Below are 22216 nucleotides of genomic sequence, written 5' to 3'. Positions count from 1 at the left end.
TCGTTGGTTTCTCCTCAAGAATGGGATGCCGGCGACATTAAGAGCATCGGCCAACATCACTAGCGGGGCATATTTTAGGAACTTGCGAGAACACGCTGTCTCGTGGCAGACGCTAGTGGCATGACGGTGACAGGAGGGGCAATTCGACGCTGTGTAAATCGGGCTGGATCTGTGTCCATGAAGAAGAGACAAAAAAATAGTCTGTAATATTTGAAATCCCAGTGTCTGCTGTAATGACTCGGTGAGTATGGTGTTTCACTGCTCACAGATTTACTTACCCGTCACTTTAGCTGCATTTCAGTTTGTACAAAATGCAGAAACACTCGCGTTATTAGATATAGGTGTATGCTAAATAGTCCCAGCTGGGCAAATTCATTCTGAGGCTTTTCGATGTGGCGTCTTCTCTAGCCTCGCTGTGTTGGTTCGGGACATTGTACCCGAGGAATGAATTTTGTTTGTCAAGGCGCTTGCAACTTCTGCTTGATTTTGGGATGCCAGCATGCGGCCTCGGCCTTGGAAGGAGAAGCTTATTGCGCTCTGGGTGGCAACGCTGACAGTTGCCACGCTTTCCTCTTGTCTGCCGTCTAGAATTCTGCAGCAATCCCCAATCGCTCGATGTTTGCACAGTGCATTGAGGTGTCTTTGGTTTTGACATGGGGCTCTAGCTTTGCCACACACAGGTTCATACCTGCCAACTCTCCCGAATTTATCGTAAAGCTTGTGAATTTGAGCTTTTTCTACAACTTCATTAATGTTTCGTCATGTTTTAGGAAAAATAAACTCTTGATTGCTAAAATGTTACAATTGGCATATGACCAACCCTTGGAAGCCTTGGGATGGTGAAAGGACAGCTGCGGAGGGGTGCATGCTTTCTGCAAGTTCTTTCAGACAAGTTTCTGAAGCAGGCGAAATTTACAACAACAAAGTGTACAACAAAAGCCACTGTGTGTAGATTGCCAGCTTGTGCTGTTCCGAGTCTGCGGCTGCTTGTGTACCGAGTATAAAAGATAAATCATTGTTGGTGGACAAGGCAAAAAGGACAAAGTAAAAGGTGGGCAAGGCTCCCCCAGGGAAGGCATGTCCACCTTTTTTTTTGTGTGTGTGTGTTTTAAAAATGTAACATCCTGACCAGATGGACTTTCATCACACACTTGACTTTATCAAAAAACACGTAGGTAACATCGAGCTTTATTATGCCCTGACTTTAAAGGGACACTGCAGGGATTTGATAGCCTATATTTCACTTACAGAACAACAATTTTAGGCTAGTATACCAAATAGATTAACGAAATAAATAAGGCTGACCATCCAGGGGCTTCGTAAGGCAGGTACAATGCAGAAATGAAAGATGGCTGGCAATGCCATCTCAACATCTCTGCACAAGCACCCTGCAACATCATTTATATTGAAGAATGTCTCATTGGAGTTGGCGAACTGTTTATGCACTGAGAGCGACTGCATGACGTTCTTTGGTGAGCTATGTCATGGCCTGGCAACCTATGTGAAATTTCGCTGCTCAAAAATTCGCTCAATTCGGGTAAGCTGCGGCATAATCAATGACATTAGATAGGTGTAATGAGCACTGTGGCTAGCGCGCTAAATTCAAAGAAGGTTCAGTTTTGCATTTATTTTCTTTAGTACTAGTAAGGAACCGCCTTCTGCTAAATAACTGCTAACAGTGTTTCTAAACACTATTCTGCGGGACTGAGGTCTCTTGTTTCTCTTCGTTGTTCGTGTAACGGCTATTGCTGTATTTGGTTATTTCTGCTAATTTCTGCAGTGTGATGAAATTGTCCAGAATTCATTACGTCGCAGAAATTACTGTCAGCTTTTTAAAAGTATGGAAACTGTTATGAACTGCTTGGATGATGAGTTTCAAGTATTGCATTAGGATCAATCAGATTCTCTTGGTTAAAGTGTTGATTAGCTTGGTTTTCATAATTACTTGTCTGATTACTACCTGGAGTCACTTTAAAATATGTGCCTTTGTGTTAAAAGCAATCTAAGAGAACTTCTTAATTTCTGCTAAATTTCCTAATTATTACTTCCTTTTTAAAAAAAAATTGACCCTACATGTAATGGAGTCTAATCTGACACTACCTTTGTTATACCCAATATTCATTATAAACATATATTTGTTACACTATATTAACTATAAAATTTTAAACTTTACCTCTTTATATCTAATGATTTGTTATATCCGTCTGTTATACATCAATGTTCAGCTGTACTACAGTAGAGTCTCATTTCTCATTACATTGAAGCCGCATCCGACTCAAATATACCGTCCTTATATCCAATATTTGTTATATACACATATTTGTTACCTGCGGATGTTGGCGAGAAGAATTTCAGAGTTGCTTTGTTACGTCCGACAATTCGCTGTGCTTGTGTTTCCTGTATCCAAGTTCGGCTGTGTGTGTTAGTAGGTTTCACAGCCTGTGCTTCGTCTCTTCCTCTGTGCATCAAAAAGTCCCGGCAAGGCCTGTTTGGGGGACGTGCCAGCGCGTTGGAGGAGGACGACGACCTCGAGCGGCTGACCCTGGACGACGTCCTCGGGAGGTCGCCCCTGGGCGCCGCCACAGCTGCGGCAGCAGCGGCGGCGGCCGCAGCCAGGCTCTACCACACAGGCACTGCATCGATTGGAAGGACACCCCGGGCAACGGTGAGCCCCGGCACTGTCCATTGCCTCTGCACGCGACCCATTTGCATCCACAGTGCAGAGAGAAGAGTAACTTAAGCTGTGTTAGTGAATTACCAGTTTACGAGAATAAAGAAAAGCCACTAATCCTGTGAGACAAGGCCTGATGAGCAGCCATAAAAGGTGTGAAAACATGCAGACGGGCGATGCCGCCGCCTTGCAGTTCCCACACCCGTACGCCTTGACGTCTGGGATTTTGACGGCCTCTGCTCGGGACTTTTTTATTGGCAAAAATTGACAGCATTTTATTCTAAGAGAGCCAAGAACTGCATGAATGAGCAAGTTTCGAGAAATCTTGCTGAGCCACGAAATCCCGAATACTAAAAAAATACAGTATTTATTCAACTATAAGACGGTCATATGGTGGGATCTAAGAGAAAGAACTTAAAAGTAGGCACACTAATTCAAGGCTATATAGAATAGCCGACAAGGTATTCAGACTTGGCAGGGGTTATCCATAATATCAAGTAATCAGAATAATCGGTGCCGATTATATGCACACCACGCGGCGCGTGCTGCCGTAATGTCTTGGCATAAGGCGAAATTCGCACTGCTGTGCAAGTCGCACCTCACAGTGAAGCTTGCATGTGCTAACTCGCCTTTGCTGTTCAATTTTTCAAGGGCTCGGTGCTGGTTGTACACACAAAAATATGATACTGCCGTACCTGGTGAGGCTTATTAATTGCTACAGTTTGTGTTGCCTTCTAAAGTGTGGATTGCCAGGAATGTGACACTGCTGTAGCCATATTGAAACATTAACTGAATCTATCAGCTTTGCATGTAAGGTGGAGGTAGACATTGAGGCTGTGGATTCTGGGAAAGAAGCTCCCTTTATGTTCGAATAACTATACAGTAAAGCCTCGTTAAACCGTACCTGCTTAAACAGTAGTTTGGTTTTAAAAGTAGTAAAGTCAAATCCCCAACTCAGCGCCCATTGACCATAATGTGTTTTGTATCCGCATAAACCATACCAGCTTATTGCGTACGTATCGGTTAACACATAGTGTTTCCACTTTTCGTTGCGCAAACACGGCGGTGCGTGTCTCCATCGGGCGGCCTGGCAGAACAACAAGCCTCAGAGATCAGAACGGCCTCCAAGCACCCTGTGCATTTGCGCGTGAAGCCACATCATCATTTCGGCGCCATGCCAGAAAGCATTGTGGCGTCATGCAAAGGACTCGTGTCATGCTGAAGCTCGAATAAAAAGGACGCCGAGTGCGCAGCATAGAAGAAAAAATAGACATCGTTCATGCTATCGAATGTGACACGAAGTCGGCACTGGCACGCGACATGAGTCTACTGTTGACTACGCTGTGTGGCATTTGGAATGCGAAGTTGCTCGGCAGCGCTGCTGCGACCGTGAAGTGATGTCAGCTATGAGGTTCGACTTTTCGCCATCGTTGCCTCTGTTGTTGCCGGAGTGTCGACTAGCGACAGTGATGAGGATGATTATAGCCACTGGAAGGCAAGCAGATTCACATGTTTGCACATGCAGTTCGGAACTACCTGTCAATCTGCAAACTTCTGTGCACGATTGCAGTAGTTGCCGGCTTCAACGGTTGTCAAAAACATGTATGCATGATCTCAGAACCGATTGGCGGGTAGCCACTCATACGAACATATTAGCAGCAAGCTTTCCAAGATGGCTTGTGGAAAGCTTGGCGGTCACGTTGGCCAACAGCCAATTTTCACCATGGCACACTGTCTTGGCTGTTAGGCCTAATCGGTAGTGCCTCAAAAGGTTGGTCAGGTATCGTCGACAAAAGTTATGGTCTTACGCCGAATCGACTCGTATCTATTAACAGAGGGAATAGATACGAGTCGATAGATACGAGGGAGACACGGGAAGTTAACATACTGCCTCACAACGAAATCGGGTGTACAGGATGGTACGAATGTTGTTCTCCGCCATCACTATCTTTGCAGCACACCGTATGAAGCCATCTCATCTTGGCGTCGTTCATAGACGCATAGTCTCTTGTTAAACTTCTAGCATTGCTTTGGGCGTAGTGCACACTTAGTCTAGTGTGGTAAAGCCTATCAAAGCACATCTGCCATTTGGAATGCACATAAGACATTGCTTTCAATTTTCGTCTTGTACCTGACAGCGCAAATTGTTCTGGCTCATTTGTAATGTTATGTCTGACTTGCACCCAGTTGCATATCTTTAGCCTCGTTAGCCTACAAAATTTTATTTAATTCTTGACAAAATTAAGTTCCTTGCCTACTCAAATAAAAATGTTCGCAACATACCGTGCATAGTATACCGTCAGTGGGAACGCAAGCTTAATTGGTCACTGTTTGCTTTGTCTTGCTTCACTGTTACTGATTGCACAGTAATAACGAGCTTCAGCAAATGGCTGCAGTTTACTGCTGTACTACTCTAAGTGTTCCAAGAAAGACGAATTTTCCTGCTCTGAAACTGCTCCCAAAATTGCTCCAAGCCCTAAACTGGCTGGACCACCACTGAGTGTTCGTATATATGGCTGGAGGGTGGCAGAGAGGAAAAGGGATGCAAGAAACTCATTTGGACCTTTCCATCACGTCCCCATAATACCCTCTGGAGCTTCCTTTCGACTGCTGTAATTATCCGTGACCCCCCCCCCCTCTCGCAAAAGCATTGCAAGAAGCTGCAGCGCCTGCCTTTGTACTAATGTGCAACAGTCCAGAGGGGAGGTAGGGACAGGAGGCAGAGAATGTGTAGAACCGGTGCAGTCACGAAACGAGTAAATAACATTCTTGGCACTCTTCGCTCTTGGCAGCTTGCGTACATGGGAGTAGTGCGGAAGAGGGAAAGAAAGCAAAGAAACACTACTAAACACTGCAGCAGTTTCAGACATTTTGGACAAATTTAAACTCAAGGTACACTGTGATACGTTTCTACTATTTCTGAAAAATAAACATTCTGGAAATTTGTCGAGGGGATAGCTGATGTAGGGCGTGTGGACACAAAGCCGCATTATAGCAACACAGTGTTTAACCGACACTACGGAAGAGGCCACCCATCAAATCGGCACTTCTGTACCCGCCTACTTAGTGGCGTTGCTCAAGGTCACAGGTTTGACCCCACCCGCGGCAGCCGTATGTCCCCCTGAAATGCAGACGCTCCTCTACTCAGAGTTAGGTGCACGTTAAAGAATCCCAGGGGATCAAAATTAAAACAAAGACCTCCCACTGCCACGTGCCTCATAATCAGATTGTGGGCTTGGCACATGAAGCCCCATAATTTAATTGTAAAATTTAGCATTTTTGCCGTGACATGTCATGTTGTGTGAGTTAATGACAGTGCTAACCTTCTCGCAGGCTATGAACAGTGGTGCACAACACCTCCTCAAGAAACCACGTCTCACTTGTGTGTTCTGTGTCCTACGTAGGCAAATATAAGTGGTGCACACAAATAACATTCAACATCAACTCACCACTCTAGTATTGTACTGAGCACTGACAAACTTAGACGTTCACCTTAAAGATTACCACCAGTTATCGTAAATCGATGCAAACAACACACGAAGCTTTGCTTACATCAATTCCTAGAGATGTGCACTATTGTTTAACAAGGCATCACCCAAGCTGCGGCGGTATTTCGGTGGATGTTAAATGTGTTTTATTGTAAAATAGTCAGTGGACTGTTTCCCACTCTTGTCATTCGTGCTGTGTGTGCAATATTACTAAAGATGACTGACTCTATGCCTTTCCCTTTAATATACTGTTGGAACCTCAGCGCTGGCACGAGTTGTTGTAATCGCAGCGCTGACGCCCGTTATTGCAAATGGGTCGCAAGCCCCAAGGGTAGCGTTGGCCTGGCGGCCTGGGGCACAACTGGAAGCATCCGAAGGTCCCGGCAAAGCATGAGTCGACTGGTAACAGAACAACTTGTTTATTCTAACATCGCAAAAGAGCGGCCGGTCAGGTCGACCGAAGTGGAGAGACGGGAGTGCACGTTACTCAACAGAAGAAATCGGAGCCTCTCTCTCGGCGTCCGGGGGCAGCTGCTCTTATACCCTCGGAGTTGAGGGCAAGAAGGAACGTCTCGGGATGAGACCACGTGACTCTGGGCCCGGACAGGCTGAGAGACATGTTGAGACGAGTGTAGTGACGCATCGCCGAGCCGGCGCCGATCAGACCTCCTCGCTTCACACTTGGGGAGCTCCTCTCCCCGGCTGCCGCGCTTTGACAAGCGTGGGCACACGCACACACGAAGACACGTGGCACTGAAACACGCCTGGACGCGCTTGGCGGGGAGGCGTATCGGCGGCGCTGAACGGGCCAAAATGTCCGCCGCTTTGAACGAAGCCCCGGCGTCCGTTGCATCCGCGCCGGCTATACCGCGCGTCGTAGGCGAAACGTAACAATACCTACTTCAAGTTACAGTGTAGACTAATTATAATGTAAGCACCAAAGTTGCAGATTATCATCATCATCATCAGCCTGGTTACGCAAAGGCCTCTCCCATACTTCTCCAACAACCCCGGTCACGTACTAATTGCCGCCATGTCGTCCCTGCAAACTTCTTAATCTCATCCGCCCACCTAACTTTCTGCCGCCCCCTGCTACACTTCCCTTCCCTTGGAATCCAGTCCGTAACCCTTAATGACCATCGGTTATCTTCCCTCCTCATTACATGTCCTGCCCATGCCCATTTCTTTTTCTTGATTTCAACTAAGATGTCAACTAAGATATCTGTGCCATAAGCAGTACTGCACTACTATAACCAAAACAACATTTTTTCAAAAGCTACACATGTGCAAAACATGTAGACTAAGCAGCTGCATGTATTTGAGATTCAGAACAATGCGACTGGAGTGTTTGTGTCCATTTAAATTTACGAATGCTGCAAGGTGAAGGTCGGAGATCCTGCAGTCTTTGCATGAAGCTGACAAATGAGCACAGAAATAAAAATGGTTACATACAGGAAAGTAAGTCGGCGACTTTCTTCGCTTACTAACTCCACATAACTAATGTAGAACGGTGACTGAAGTTCCACACAGTGTACGATGCCTCGTTTGATTTTTCGGACTGATCTGCATGTGTGATACCAAGACTGCTGCTTGCAAACCAAGGTGCCACCATTAGAATGTTGCAGGTGTCACGCGTGCCCTCGCTTTCCTTGTCGAAGTGGTTCCTCTATTTCCCAAGTGCTGTCTGTACACAGATACTGCGAAGCTCTTCATTGAGTCGACACAAAACTGCAAATTTGGTCGCCGACGGCCAATGAACCAGCGCTGGTTAGGCCTAGTTGGCGGGGTCATTGGGCAGCATGCTGTTGCAGGCAATGTGGTCGCGGGCAACGTGCTCATGGGCGACATACTCACGGACAACTTGGTCGCGGGGTACTCTACCTTCATGTGTTTGTACCCGGAGACAATTGATTGGACGTGAGATCACGCTCACAATCTTAGCGAAAGGCACCACGCTTGAAGCGAAGTTTGTGTGTGTGGGTGATTACTGCAAACGCCTATCATATTTGTATGTGCGCATACTGACAGAACGATAAAAGCTCGCAGGCAGACATAAACCTAAAGGCTACGAAGTAAATTTGCAGAACACACAGAGGAGTTAAGGTCGCAGGTACGATATCTCCACATCACAACGGCACACATCGCAGCGAGCTAACATGAAACACAGCCACGACCTCGACCATTACAGAATTTCTAGTAGGCATAATTTCAATAAAGTGCAACACACAGTAAAATTCCGGAAATGATGTTTGGTTGTTAATGGAGTTTTAAAACTACTTTCTCTCTGCATACAAACTGCACGGCCAATGAGTGTCGGTGCATCTGCACCTCTGGCAAGTGACCAGTCGAGCCAGAGCAAAGGCTTCTCAGTCGCCTAGGCAAACCCCACGTGCCTGCAGTGTGCCGCTGTTGCATTTTTTTTCTTTCTTCTCCATTCCGTGTTCATTCGCTCCGTGTCTCCTCCTCCGCCTCGGCATAGCCCTTGTCCTTCTCCCCACTCCTCAAATGGCGCACCTCATTGAGAAGCGCGTCTTACCTTGCTTGTCTGCGAGATTTTCCAGCAGCCGCATTATAACTGGTATTTTGTGTCATGTGGCTGCGCTATAAGAGGCATGCATACTATACGTGGAGTTCTCTGGGACGGTAAACAGGAGTCAGAAAAGACTGCATAATAACCGGTCCTGCACCATAAGCAGTTAAGTTATGAGTGGTCTGAGCTGTGTGCGCATCTATTAAACTTATGATCTTGCCACCCAAGCAACTGGACGTTAAAACACAAGGCATGACGAGTGGCTCTTTGTAACAACTTGTCTTTTTCCCACAAGCGTTCTGCAAATGCTTTTTTTTTCCTGCAAAAGCCGCTGTCACAGGTGTCTTGCTTTTGTCTTGGTTGGTGCAGTCTTCACTGAGCCGGATCCAGCACCGACTCGATGGTGGGGGACTGGGCTCACCTGCGCGTCGTTCACCATCAGATCCGTTGCCAGGGTGCTCGGTGCTTGTTGCCAACCTTCACCCCCAGGTCACCGAGAGCGACATTCGGGTGAGTAGGTGAAATGGTGAGAGCCCTTGCTGTTGTAAATAAAGTGGTCGCTTCGGCTGTGGAGGTGGTGATGTGCACAGAGGTGGTGGCTTAGTTACATTGGTGCTGTCCTGCTCAACAAAGGTTGCAGTTCCAAATTTTGGCCATGGCGACCACATTCCAGTGGGGGCAGAAGGCAAAAACACTTATGTACTTGCATTTAAGTGCACATTAAAGCTCCTCAAGTGATCAAAATTGATCCTGAGCACCCCACTATGGCATCTCTCATACCCTGTCAGCTATCAGGTTTTCTTCGCAATCACTTGGCAGCTTCTGGGTGACTGAAGTGCGACGTCGGAGGCTGGAGCCGAAGCGCTTCATGAATTTTTGAAGACAGTCCCGGCTGGCTTGAAATCCTTTGGCGTTAGGCCTCGCTCCCTTGAAAGTTCCCTAGCTTTCGCTTGGAGCACTTCTGTTGTCACTGGAAGGGCTGCTGCTCTCTGCGTCCGAATAAAGTCGGCCAAAACTGTCTCCACTTCGTGGTGATGGCCTTTCTTTAGTCCGCTAAATGCCATCCTCGTTGCGGCGCACGCAATAAGCTGCTGTCATTGTCCCCTCCAAAGACGGACGTTTTTTTTCTCGTCGACGCCAGCCTGGCTTGAAGGTTCCACAATGCCTCTGCGGCTATCACAACTTTTCGCCTGAAAGCGGCACTGTAGTGGCATCTCCTGCTTGGTGCCATTGCGATAACACCACGCCGCACACCGATACAGCCAACACGACACAGGTCAAAATGGCGACCTCGCTTGTGTACGGTTGGCTACTGGCACGACTAGTAGCTGCTGCGATACTGACTTTTCTGGATGGCGCTAGCTATGCACCATATTTAGAAGTTTCAATGAAAAACTAGCACGTTTTATTAAATCCTCGAATCTAAACCGACCCTACAGTTTGGAATATGATTATTTCATAAAAACTGTCGGCCTTGATTCGAATAAATATGGTACACTTTACTGGAATAAAACGACTCGTACTCCAAACCAAAGCTCACGAGTGTACAGCTGGTGTCATTTTCGGTTAATTATCACCGCTCAGCAATGTCTTTGGCAAAGCTGGCGATGTAATTTAATTCTTGACTTGCTGGGAGTCATTTGATTACAAAGTTTTGATGCTAGTGCAGCGTAATCGTGAGCGGCATGCGTTTCTCTCGAGCACGGCAGAAGGTGACAGCCACTCCTCTTTTCGCTGCAACACACGCACATTAGTTCGCAAAGAGGTATGTCAAAAATCACAACATCGCGAGAGCGCGAAAATTTAAACTGATTCTGAAAGTTCAGTGCCTGTACTAACTACTGGATGGCCTTAAGTGGACAAGAAACTGCTCCAACATGTAGAAATCAGCGATCTGAAGCAACGATCACCGGCGATCGATTTGAATAGGCGTGGTAACGGAAGAGTTAACCAAGGTATGCGTATTTCATGACTCTCAACTTTATGTAAATTGCACCAACCCTTACTGATCTGGATGCACAGAAAAAAAAAAAGAAGGGAATGAATTGTGGTTTGCTCAACACTTTGAGATGCTTTAAAAAAAAGTAAGTAAGTGCGCATGCCTAACAGGCTTGCTGGAAATTCTGCAGACCCCTCATGCTCAAAGGAGCGCTGCAAAAGTTTAGCTACACTCTTTGGTGCCACTGCACAGGAAATATGGTCATCACACTCATCACTGGAGCAGGATTGATTGCTTGTAAGACGCTTCATGGTGCTTCTTAAGTCAGCTTGGCCCTCCATCGCTTGCGCCAAAATTCACAGCTTCCATTTGTAGTGCTCTCTCTCGTGCCTTCTGCTCCAAAATGGGCCCAATTGTAAAAAAAATTGGCCTGTTGTGCACCCTTCAACCACAGAAAGAGAACCTTTTCCAGTTCTTCACATGGTGTCATGCGCACTCACATTTGCTTTGAAATGAACATTCCATTCTTGACGGCACCTTGGATGCTTGCTTTGTTCTTCAAAATCTGCAACAGCGTCAGTCTCGTGATCTAGAACTTTTTTTGCAATTTCTGTCTTGGACAGGCCACTTTAACCAAACTCCTGAAGTTGCAGCTTCTTTTCAAGCGACAGTGCTTTGTGCGGGCATTTTTTCGTGCTTTCTGTCAGGCCAAAACACCTACCGCACATAGGCCTAAAACAGAGTAGCACAAATGATCGGAAAGCTCGTTGAAGCCCACGGATGGCTACCGGATTGTCTTGTCCTGACTATGGCATTAACTGTGAAGAAGTATTTTATTCCAAGTGTTTAGCTTTTGTGCCGTTTAACTGAAGGTAGCAAATAAGTAGCGCTTCAATTAACCAAAGAATTTTGCTGCGCCAGGCATAAGAAGCCAAACAGATAATCTTGTTTAATTCCGTTTATCAGTAACTTTTGTTTAACTGAGTTTCGTTTAATGGGTCTCCACTGCAGCTCATTGCTTTCATTCTCTGTCTCTGCAGGATTTGTTTCAAGACATTGGTCCCATGCACGATGCCAGGATGGTAGCAGTTGGAACGGCCCTGGCAACGTTTCACCGGCAGTCTGATGCCATGAAGGCCTTCAAGGCCTACAATGGCAGAATGCTCGATGGTAAGCCAGGAAAATGGAGACAACAATCTAGAGTTCCTGCAACGACTGTGCTTGTTTATTAATGCAATGGGCTCACCACTCTGTGGTCAAATTTAAATTGGCAGTGTGTAGGCTGTGACTAAATTTGTGGTTCAGGGTGAACTAGACTCTTGCATCACCTACTATCATGATCACTGCAGCATGGGGCATATGGTTATTCCCTCTTTGTGGCTGTGAAAATGTCTTGCCTGTATTGCAGAAGGGATGGCCTCGTCAAAAATCAACACAGGTGAAACAGTTTTGCTGCTTTTGATTGGAAGTACAGTGGGCGCCGTCTCTCTCTGGAGCGTAAAAGGTGCATGATTCACCTGGTGTGTCACGGTCCACCCGAGGGTCACAGTGTGGGGGCCGTTAGTAGATCGAGGTGCACAGGCGTGCCAACTACCCCGAATATTTTGTTGAGTTTACATATTTGGGCTCATTCTACAACTTTATGAATGATGTGTCGAGTATTTGCAAGACTTGAATTGCACTTGAGTTTGTTGAACTGCAAGCTCACTAACCTTCATTTGTGAACGATCGAAGGAACGAACCAAGATGTGGACAGATGGCTGAGGTTACACAGGATTGCAATGGTAATGCTAGGGGATATCGTCAATTCCTCACGGTAATGCTGAATGCAAAGGGATATTCATAGTACTGTATACAATGTCCACCTGGTTAAGCTTTTCCTAGACGCTAGAGTTATGCTTTGTCCGCGCAACCTTGAGCGATCGGAAAGCGCGTTTCCCCCTCTTGGCCGGCGGAGAAGGGATGCTTCGTTCCGGCCGCGAAGCTCTCCACATCTCTGTAAGGTGCCTTGGGGTGGTCCCGAGCTGAAGATGCCCTCTCGGTGAGCGCATATTTCCCCCTCATCTTTTAAGAGGTTCAATACATACAAGCAATTGTCTCGCAAACCAGATTTTTTTTTCAAGGGAATTTTCCACGTCTCAGTAATTTCTCTCGTCGTATTCGAGTGCTGATTGCCGTGTTATAGTTTGTTAACGAAGCTCTCCCCTCAAGTCTAAATATTTTAAGGCAGTTTGTCGTGTGCGTATCATGGCCACGCACGCTTATATCGCCTTCCGTTTCCCTACCACGGTTGCGCTTTAAAACCACGACGCTGCAAGTTTGCTTCAGAGACTATCCTTTCCTTCCCACTTCTCCGCCCTTAAACTGGCTCTCTCAACTACTACACGCAGAGACAAAGCAACAGCGCGCGCATTAGATCCCATAGATGAGATGAATATTTACAATTATTATTAGGGTTATAATTATATTCGAGTGCTGATTGCCGTGCTATCGTTTGCTAACGAAGCTTTCCCTCAAGTCTAAATATTTTAAGGCAGTTTGTCGTGTGCGTATCATGGCCACGCACGCTTATATCGCCTTCCGTTTCTCTACCACGGTTGCGCTTTAAAACCACGACGCTGCAAGTTTGCTTCAGAGACTATCCTTTCCTTCCCATTTCTCCGCCCTTAAACTGGCTCTCTCAACTACTACACGCAGAGACAAAGCAACAGCGCGCGCATTAGATCCCATAGATGAGATGAATATTTACAATTATTATTAGGGTTATAATTATATTCGAGTGCTGATTGCCGTGCTATCGTTTGCTAACGAAACTTTCCCTCAAGTCTAAATATTTTAAGGCAGTTTGTCGTGTGCGTATCATGGCCACGCACGCTTATATCGCCTTCCGTTTCTCTACCACGGTTGCGCTTTAAAACCACGACGCTGCAAGTTTGCTTCAGAGACTATCCTTTCCTTCCCACTTCTCCGCCCTTAAACTGGCTCTCTCAACTACTACACGCAGAGACAAAGCAACAGCGCGCGCATTAGATCCCATAGATGAGATGAATATTTACAATTATTATTAGGGTTATAATTATATTCGAGTGCTGATTGCCGTGCTATCGTTTGCTAACGAAGCTTTCCCTCAAGTCTAAATATTTTAAGGCAGTTTGTCGTGTGCGTATCATGGCCACGCACGCTTATATCGCCTTCCGTTTCTCTACCACGGGATGCGCTTTAAAACCACGGCGCTGTAATTTTGCTTCAGAGACTTTCCTTCCCTCCATTCTTCTCCGCCCTTAAACTGGCTCTCTTAACTATACTACACGCAGAGACAAAGCAACAGCGCGCGCATGCGATCCCATAGATGAGATGAATATATATATATATATATATATATATATATATATATAGAAAACTATCAGTCATAGCTCTCGTAGTATAGCCCTCTGGGCAGTTTCCTTCTTTTTTTTCGAAAGTAGTCCTATTAGGGTTATTTACACGAAGGTATTTCGCCCTCATCAGCAGCAGTCCTTGGTATAATTATTCTGGCGGCTAGCTTCCCACGCTATGCGTGCCGCCATCGCACCTGGTTAAGCTTTTCCTAGACGCTAGAGTTATGCTTTGTCCGCGCAACCTTGAGCGATCGGAAAGCGCGTTTCCCCCTCTTGGCCGGCGGAGAAGGGATGCTTCGTTCCGGCCGCGAAGCTCTCCACATCTCTGTAAGGTGCCTTGGGGTGGTCCCGAGCTGAAGATGCCCTCTCGGTGAGCGCATATTTCCCCCTCATCTTTTAAGAGGTTCAATACATACAAGCAATTGTCTCGCAAACCAGATTTTTTTTTCAAGGGAATTTTCCACGTCTCGGTAATTTCTCTCGTCGTATTCGAGTGCTGATTGCCGTGTTATAGTTTGTTAACGAAGCTTTCCCCTCAAGTCTAAATATTTTAAGGCAGTTTGTCGTGTGCGTATCATGGCCACGCACGCTTATATCGCCTTCCGTTTCCCTACCACGGTTGCGCTTTAAAACCACGACGCTGCAAGTTTGCTTCAGAGACTATCCTTTCCTTCCCACTTCTCCGCCCTTAAACTGGCTCTCTCAACTACTACACGCAGAGACAAAGCAACAGCGCGCGCATTAGATCCCATAGATGAGATGAATATTTACAATTATTATTAGGGTTATACTAATTATATTCGAGTGCTGATTGCCGTGCTATCGTTTGCTAACGAAGCTTTCCCTCAAGTCTATATATTTTAAGGCAGTTTGTCGTGTGCGTATCATGGCCACGCACGCTTATATCGCCTTCCGTTTCTCTACCACGGTTGCGCTTTAAAACCACGACGCTGCAAGTTTGCTTCAGAGACTATCCTTTCCTTCCCATTTCTCCGCCCTTTAAACTGGCTCTCTCAACTACTACACGCAGAGACAAAGCAACAGCGCGCGCATTAGATCCCATAGATGAGATGAATATTTACAATTATTATTAGGGTTATAATTATATTCGAGTGCTGATTGCCGTGCTATCGTTTGCTAACGAAACTTTCCCTCAAGTCTAAATATTTTAAGGCAGTTTGTCGTGTGCGTATCATGGCCACGCACGCTTATATCGCCTTCCGTTTCTCTACCACGGTTGCGCTTTAAAACCACGACGCTGCAAGTTTGCTTCAGAGACTATCCTTTCCTTCCCACTTCTCCGCCCTTAAACTGGCTCTCTCAACTACTACACGCAGAGACAAAGCAACAGCGCGCGCATTAGATCCCATAGATGAGATGAATATTTACAATTATTATTAGGGTTATAATTATATTCGAGTGCTGATTGCCGTGCTATCGTTTGCTAACGAAGCTTTCCCTCAAGTCTAAATATTTTAAGGCAGTTTGTCGTGTGCGTATCATGGCCACGCACGCTTATATCGCCTTCCGTTTCTCTACCACGGGATGCGCTTTAAAACCACGGCGCTGTAATTTTGCTTCAGAGACTTTCCTTCCCTCCATTCTTCTCCGCCCTTAAACTGGCTCTCTTAACTATACTACACGCAGAGACAAAGCAACAGCGCGCGCATGCGATCCCATAGATGAGATGAATATATATATATATATATATATAGAAAACTATCAGTCATAGCTCTCGTAGTATAGCCCTCTGGGCAGTTTCCTTCTTTTTTTTCGAAAGTAGTCCTATTAGGGTTATTATATTTACACGAAGGTATTTCGCCCTCATCAGCAGCAGTCCTTGGCATAATTATTCTGGCGGCTAGCTTCCCACGCTATGCGTGCCGCCATCGCACCTGGTTAAGCTTTTCCTAGACGCTAGAGTTATGCTTTGTCCGCGCAACCTTGAGCGATCGGAAAGCGTGTTTCCCCCTCTTGGCCAGCGGAGAAGGGATGCTTCGTTCCGGCCGCGAAGCTCTCCACATCTCTGTAAGGTGCCTTGGGGTGGTCCCGAGCTGAAGATGCCCTCTCGGTGAGCGCATATTTCCCCCTCATCTTTTAAGAGGTTCAATACATACAAGCAATTGTCTCGCAAACCAGATTTTTTTTTCAAGGGAATTTTCCACGTCTCGGTAATTTCTCTCGTCGTATTCGAATGCTGATGGCCGTGTTATAGTTTGTTAACGAAGCTTTCCCTCAAGTCTAAATATTTTAAGGCAGTTTTCCTTGTCTCTAAAGCCGCTCGAGTTCGCTCTTCTCCTCGAGCAGCCATGTTTCCAAGAAAGTATGCCTTCCAACCACTCGGAATCAGCAGTGTGAGGCTCGGAGCAGCAGCTGTGGCGCTTGAAAGTAGCCTGGGGCCTGACGAACCAACCGACTGAGCTATCTTTCCGGGCAACATCGAAGGGTCACGAGTTCAAATCACCGGTTATGTTCCTTTTTTTTTTTTTTTCGCCCCATTTCTTTTTTTTTTTTCTTTCTTTTAATGCCTTGTCCTTTATTTTATCACTGTACGGGAAGCCTCCTAAAAAAAAAAGAAAAAAAAAAGAACGATATATATCTTCAAATATGTATGGCCTCACACTAACATGTGCAGGTCATAAATACCAGGTTCTGTAGCCGAGTGCCATCCATGCGGTATAACCGAGCTCAGATTGGTCCACCTTGACTGACCAAATAGGGCACCACTGTAGGTTAAATGAGGCGTACAACTCCTGCGGGACCCGCCGTGGTTGCTCAGTGGTTATGGTGTTAGACTGCTGAGCACGAGGTCGCGGGATCGGACTCCGACCACGGCGGCCGCATTTCGATGGGGGCGAAATGCGAAAACACCCGTGTACTTAGAATTAGGTGCACGTTAAAGAACCCCAGGTGGTCGAAATTTTCGGAGTCCTCCACTACGGCGTGCATAATCAGAAAGTGGTTTTGTCACGTACAACCCCATAAATTAAATTTTAATTTAACTCCTACGGGGACGGTAGAGTATCCGTCTCCAGTGCAAGAGGACCGTGATTCAAATCCCGGTGCCGCGCTATTCTCCACCGGAAAATACAAAAAAAAAAAACGTGTGTTGAGAAAATTGCACAAACAGGCCTGGAGTGCGGCCTGATCCCGGTGACCAGAACCGGTAACGCACTCTCTCACCAGAGCAGGATTGGCCACCCTGGTGCAGTACTTGGCCACAACCTCCTATATGAATACAACAATCGAACCCCGGCCCTCAGTCCCCAGCAGCTGCGAAGCAACTGACCACGGCGGCGGTCAGATATGTGACGCTGCAGAGGGTGCTAAGAATACCTGGCTCCGGACAGGCCGCCATTGGAATCTGAACCTGGCAACGTTTAACGTTAGAACGCTATCTAGTGAGGCGAGTCTAGCAGTGTTATTGGAGGAATTAGAGGGTAGTAAATGGGATATAATAGGGCTCAGTGAGGTTAGGAGGACAAAAGAAGCATATACAGTGCTAAAAAGCGGGCATGTACTGTGTTACCGGGGCTTAGCGGAGAGACGAGAACTAGGAGTCGGATTCCTGATTAATAAGGAAATAGCTGGTAACATACAGGAATTCTATAGCATTAACGAGAGGGTGGCATGTCTTGTTGTGAAACTTAATAAGAGGTACAAAATGAAGGTTGTACAGGTCTACGCTCCTACATCTAGTCATGATGACCAGGAAGTCGAAAGCTTTTATGAAGACGTAGAATCGGCGATGAGTAAAGTCAAAACAAAATACACTATACTGATGGGCGACTTCAATGCCAGGGTAGGCAAGAAGCAGGCTGGAGACAAGTCAGTGGGGGAATATGGCATAGGCTCTAGGAATAGCAGAGGAGAATTATTAGTAGAGTTTGCAGAACAGAATAATATGCGGATAATGAATACCTTTTTCCGCAAGCGGGTTAGCCGAAAGTGGACGTGGAGGAGCCCGAATGGTGAGACTAGAAATGAAATCGACTTCATACTCTGCGCGAACCCTGGGATCATTCAAGATGTAGACGTGCTTGGCAAGGTACGCTGCAGTGACCACAGGATGGTAAGAACTCGAATTAGCCTAGACTTGAGGAGGGAACGAAAGAAACTGGTACACAAGAAGCCAATCAATGAGTTAGCGGTAAGAGGGAAACTAGAGGAATTCCGGATCAAACTACAGAACAGGTATTCGGCTTTAACTCAGGAAGAGGACCTTAGTGTTGAAGCAATGAACGACAACCTCATGGGCATCATTAAGGAGTGCGCAATAGAAGTCGGTGGTAACGCCGTTAGACAGGAAACCAGTAAGCTATCGCAGGAGACGAAAGATCTGATCAAGAAACGCCAATGTATGAAAGCCTCTAATCCTACAGCTAGAATAGAACTGGCAGAACTTTCTAAGTTAATCAACAAGCGTAAGACAGTGGACATCAGGAACTATAATATGGATAGAATTGAACAGGCTCTCAGGAACGGAGGAAGCCTAAAAACAGTGAAGAAGAAACTAGAAATAGGCAAGAATCAGATGTGTGCGTTAAGAGACAAAGCCGGCAATATCGTTACTAATATGGATGAGATAGTTCAAGTGGCTGAGGAGTTTTATAGAGATTTATACAGTACCAGTGGCACCCACGACGATAGTGGAAGAGAGAATAACCTAGAGGAATTCGAAATCTCACAGGTAACGCCAGAAGAAGTAAAGAAAGCCTTAGGAGCTATGCAAAGGGGGAAGGCAGCTGGGGAGGACCAGGTAACAGCAGATTTGTTGAAGGATGGTGGTCAGATTGTTCTAGAGAAACTGGCCACCCTGTATACGCAATGCCTCATAACCTCGAGCGTACCGGAATCTTGGAAGAACGCAAACATAATCCTAATCCATAAGAAAGGGGACGCCAAAGACTTGAAAAATTATAGACCGATCAGCTTACTGTCCGTTGCCTACAAAGTATTTACTAAGGTAATCGCAAATAGAATCAGGAACACCTTAGACTTCTGTCAACCAAAGGACCAGGCAGGATTCCGTAAAGGCTACTCAACAATAGACCATATTCACACTATCAATCAAGTGATAGAGAAATGTGCAGAATATAACCAACCCTTATATATAGCTTTCATTGATTACGAGAAAGCGTTTGACTCAGTCGAAACCTCAGCAGTCATGGAGGCATTACGGAATCAGGGTGTAGATGAGCCATATGTAAAAATACTGGAAGATATCTATAGCGGCTCCACAGCCACCGTAGTCCTCCACAAAGAAAGCAACAAAATCCCTATAAAGAAAGGCGTCAGACAGGGAGATACGATATCTCCAATGCTATTCACAGCATGTTTACAGGAGGTATTCAGAGGCCTGGAGTGGGAAGAATTGGGGATAAAAGTTGATGGAGAATACCTTAGCAACTTGCGATTCGCTGATGATATTGCCTTGCTTAGTAACTCAGGAGACCAATTGCAATGCATGCTCACTGACCTGGAGAGGCAAAGCAGAAGGGTGGGTCTGAAAATTAATCTGCAGAAAACTAAAGTACTGTTTAACAGTTTCGGAAGAGAACAGCAGTTTACGATAGGTAGCGAAATACTGGAAGTGGTAAGGGAATACATCTACTTAGGGCAGGTAGTGACCACGGATCCGGATCATGAGACTGAAATAACCAGAAGAATAAGAATGGGTTGGGGTGCGTTTGGCAGGCATTCTCAAATCATGAACAGTAGGTTGCCACTATCCCTCAAAAGGAAAGTGTACAACAGCTGTGTGTTACCAGTACTCACATATGGGGCAGAAACCTGGAGGCTTACGAAAAGGGTTCTGCTGAAATTGAGGACGACGCAACGAGCTATGGAAAGAAGAATGATGGGTGTAACGCTAAGGGATAAGAAAAGAGCAGATTGGGTGAGGCAACAAACGCGGGTAAACGACATCTTAGTTGAAATCAAGAAAAAGAAATGGGCATGGGCCGGACATGTAATGAGGAGGGAAGATAACCGATGGTCACTAAGAGCTACGGACTGGATTCCAAGGGAAGGGAAGCGTAGCAGGGGGCGGCAGAAAGTTAGGTGGGCAGATGACATTAAGACGTTTGCAGGGACAACATGGCCACAATTAGTACATGACCGGGGTAGTTGGAGAAGTATGGGAGAGGCCTTTGCCCTGCAGTGGGCGTAACTAGGCTGATGATGATGATGCTGATGATGATACAATGTCCGAATGGAATGTCGCCTGTCAGTCTCGGGTCATAACCTTGGTGGTCTTCTCATGGTGAAAGGTAATCACTTCGAACAAGTTTATTCCGACAAATTCCTGAAGCAGGCGAAACTGGAAGCAGCAGTGTCACTGAAAAAGGCACTGTGATCTAAAAACAGTGTGTTCCTTGAAAGTGTACTAAGTTCATAGCTGCTTGTGTGTTGCATCTAAAGCTAAATTATAATTATCAAACTGTGTATGCGTATAGCAAAATGCATTTAAAAATGTGTGTGTGCATGCAATACAGCTGCGAAGGCAGAAGAGATTTCAAAAAAATGCAAATGCAGTTGCTGAGAGATTCTTTCTGGCCTGTTTCTCTGGCTTGTCGATTATGCGGACCAACCCGCGTGGAAGCAACATCTGCTGATAGAACCGATGTATGACGGCAACTGAATTTTCTATAACATTTACCTGAATGCCATGTTTCATTAAAATCCTCATAAACATTTCTGCCTGTCTGCAGTTCAGATCGTTGTTTCTGGAACCATAGAGCAGGGTGCCTGTTCACAGCACCCCTACAGAATAACATCTGCGATCCTTTTATAAACATTCAACATATTGAATCATAAAACGGTTTTTAGTATTTTTCACCAAACTTTTGCATTTTTTGGGCATTCACTGTAGTGTTTTTCGTAAAGAATCTTAAGTTTGACAGATCTGAAATGTGAACCAAAGCTAGGAGATATTAAAATACTAGGAAAGAGCAGGGATGTCATGGTCAGATAATTTTTGGAAGTACTGTACATTATCAGGGAAATTGGAAACAGGTTCATCGGTGATATTTCTGTAGATTTATTTGAAAAGAAAAAGTTGTTTATGTATGAGGCATCGTGAAGGAAGGGCCCTGTGTGGTATTTGTGCTTTGTTGTTTTCGATTTTTCTTATTATGACTTCATGTACATATTGTTGCTGATCAAGCAGCAGTAAAATCAGTTGGTGTAGCGCTTCATTGTTTTGTCCGTCTTCTTGTAATGTCCATTCCGCAAAAATGTTTATTTCTGAAGATCATTTCAGCTAGCTCAACGCCATGTCGTTTTGTAGCAACATTTGGCTTAGCAACCATCACGGAGGAAGAATATTTAGGAGCTGGAACTCCCGTCAGTACGGGCGACCAGATAATGTTGAAAAAAATATGTGCCGACGGAGGCACATGGCAGTGGTGCAGCACCTTGAGGCGCACCATGCAAGCCGTTGCGGAAAAAAAAAAAAAAAAAAGATGCAGGCGCCCGGGCGGGCAGCTTGGGCACGCTCTCTTCGGCAGCACCCATGTCTTCCACTAAAAGCAGACGACACAGACATTCGCTTTGGCAGGCATGCCGTAACATTGTATTTGTACGCCTTTAAGTCAAACAGCGACAGTTCTTGTCGGTGTCTGTTAGAGGCCCGTAATACTAGCGGCGCTGCTATGTGCAAATGCCTTTCTTCAGAATTCGTTAGCCTAAGTTGGGACACAGGTGTTTCGCTGATAACCACAAAAGCGGGTTCGAGTCTTGCAGGGAAAGGGTGAGCATCTTGAAGGCTCCGAATGATCCCGAACTCGCACGGGCTGCGGCGATTCCTGGGGACAGCCGTCAGCTCACATCGAGAGATTACGTCTGCGAGAAGCACTTCATGAGCAACATGACGAGACAGGATAAGTAGTATGGTGAGCTTAGATGCGAGGTAATCCTGGATTAAACAAAAAAAAAACAGGACTGCATCCAGAGGCTGTTCCCTGCATCTTTCTTCCTCCTCCAGCATCTTTGACATCCCCGAAAAAGTAGCGGCCTCCTTGGGAAGCGTGATCAAATATCAGTCATGCTACCATTAAAAGATCAAGAATGAGTGCATATGACAAGCCGGGAACATCAATGGCGATCAACAAAAGCGATGTGCACACAGCAAATGAGGCCCATGAGCTTGAGGAAAATCAGCTTGGTCACTTACTCGAGGAAATTGAAGGCAGGTTTGCTTTTGACGAA

At 45.9% G+C, this 22216-nt stretch overlaps 1 protein-coding gene across 2 annotated transcripts in view; it reads left to right on the top strand.

Annotated features, from left to right (window-relative positions):
* Positions 1-22216, top strand: part of LOC126526434 (uncharacterized) — a 44855-nt gene that overhangs the window by 21705 nt on the left and 934 nt on the right. For both annotated transcript variants that reach the window (XM_050174355.3, XM_050174353.3), the window contains 3 exons: positions 2474-2665; positions 9059-9199; positions 11669-11798. In XM_050174355.3, the coding sequence (XP_050030312.1) occupies positions 2474-2665; positions 9059-9199; positions 11669-11798 (463 nt within the window). The remainder of the gene's footprint in view (positions 1-2473; positions 2666-9058; positions 9200-11668; positions 11799-22216) is intronic.

Source organism: Dermacentor andersoni, chromosome 8, assembly GCF_023375885.2.
Source record: "Dermacentor andersoni chromosome 8, qqDerAnde1_hic_scaffold, whole genome shotgun sequence".
Lineage (NCBI taxonomy): Eukaryota > Metazoa > Arthropoda > Arachnida > Ixodida > Ixodidae > Dermacentor > Dermacentor andersoni.
Note: the sequence above shows the minus strand (reverse complement) of the source record. Positions and strands in the feature narration are given on the sequence as shown.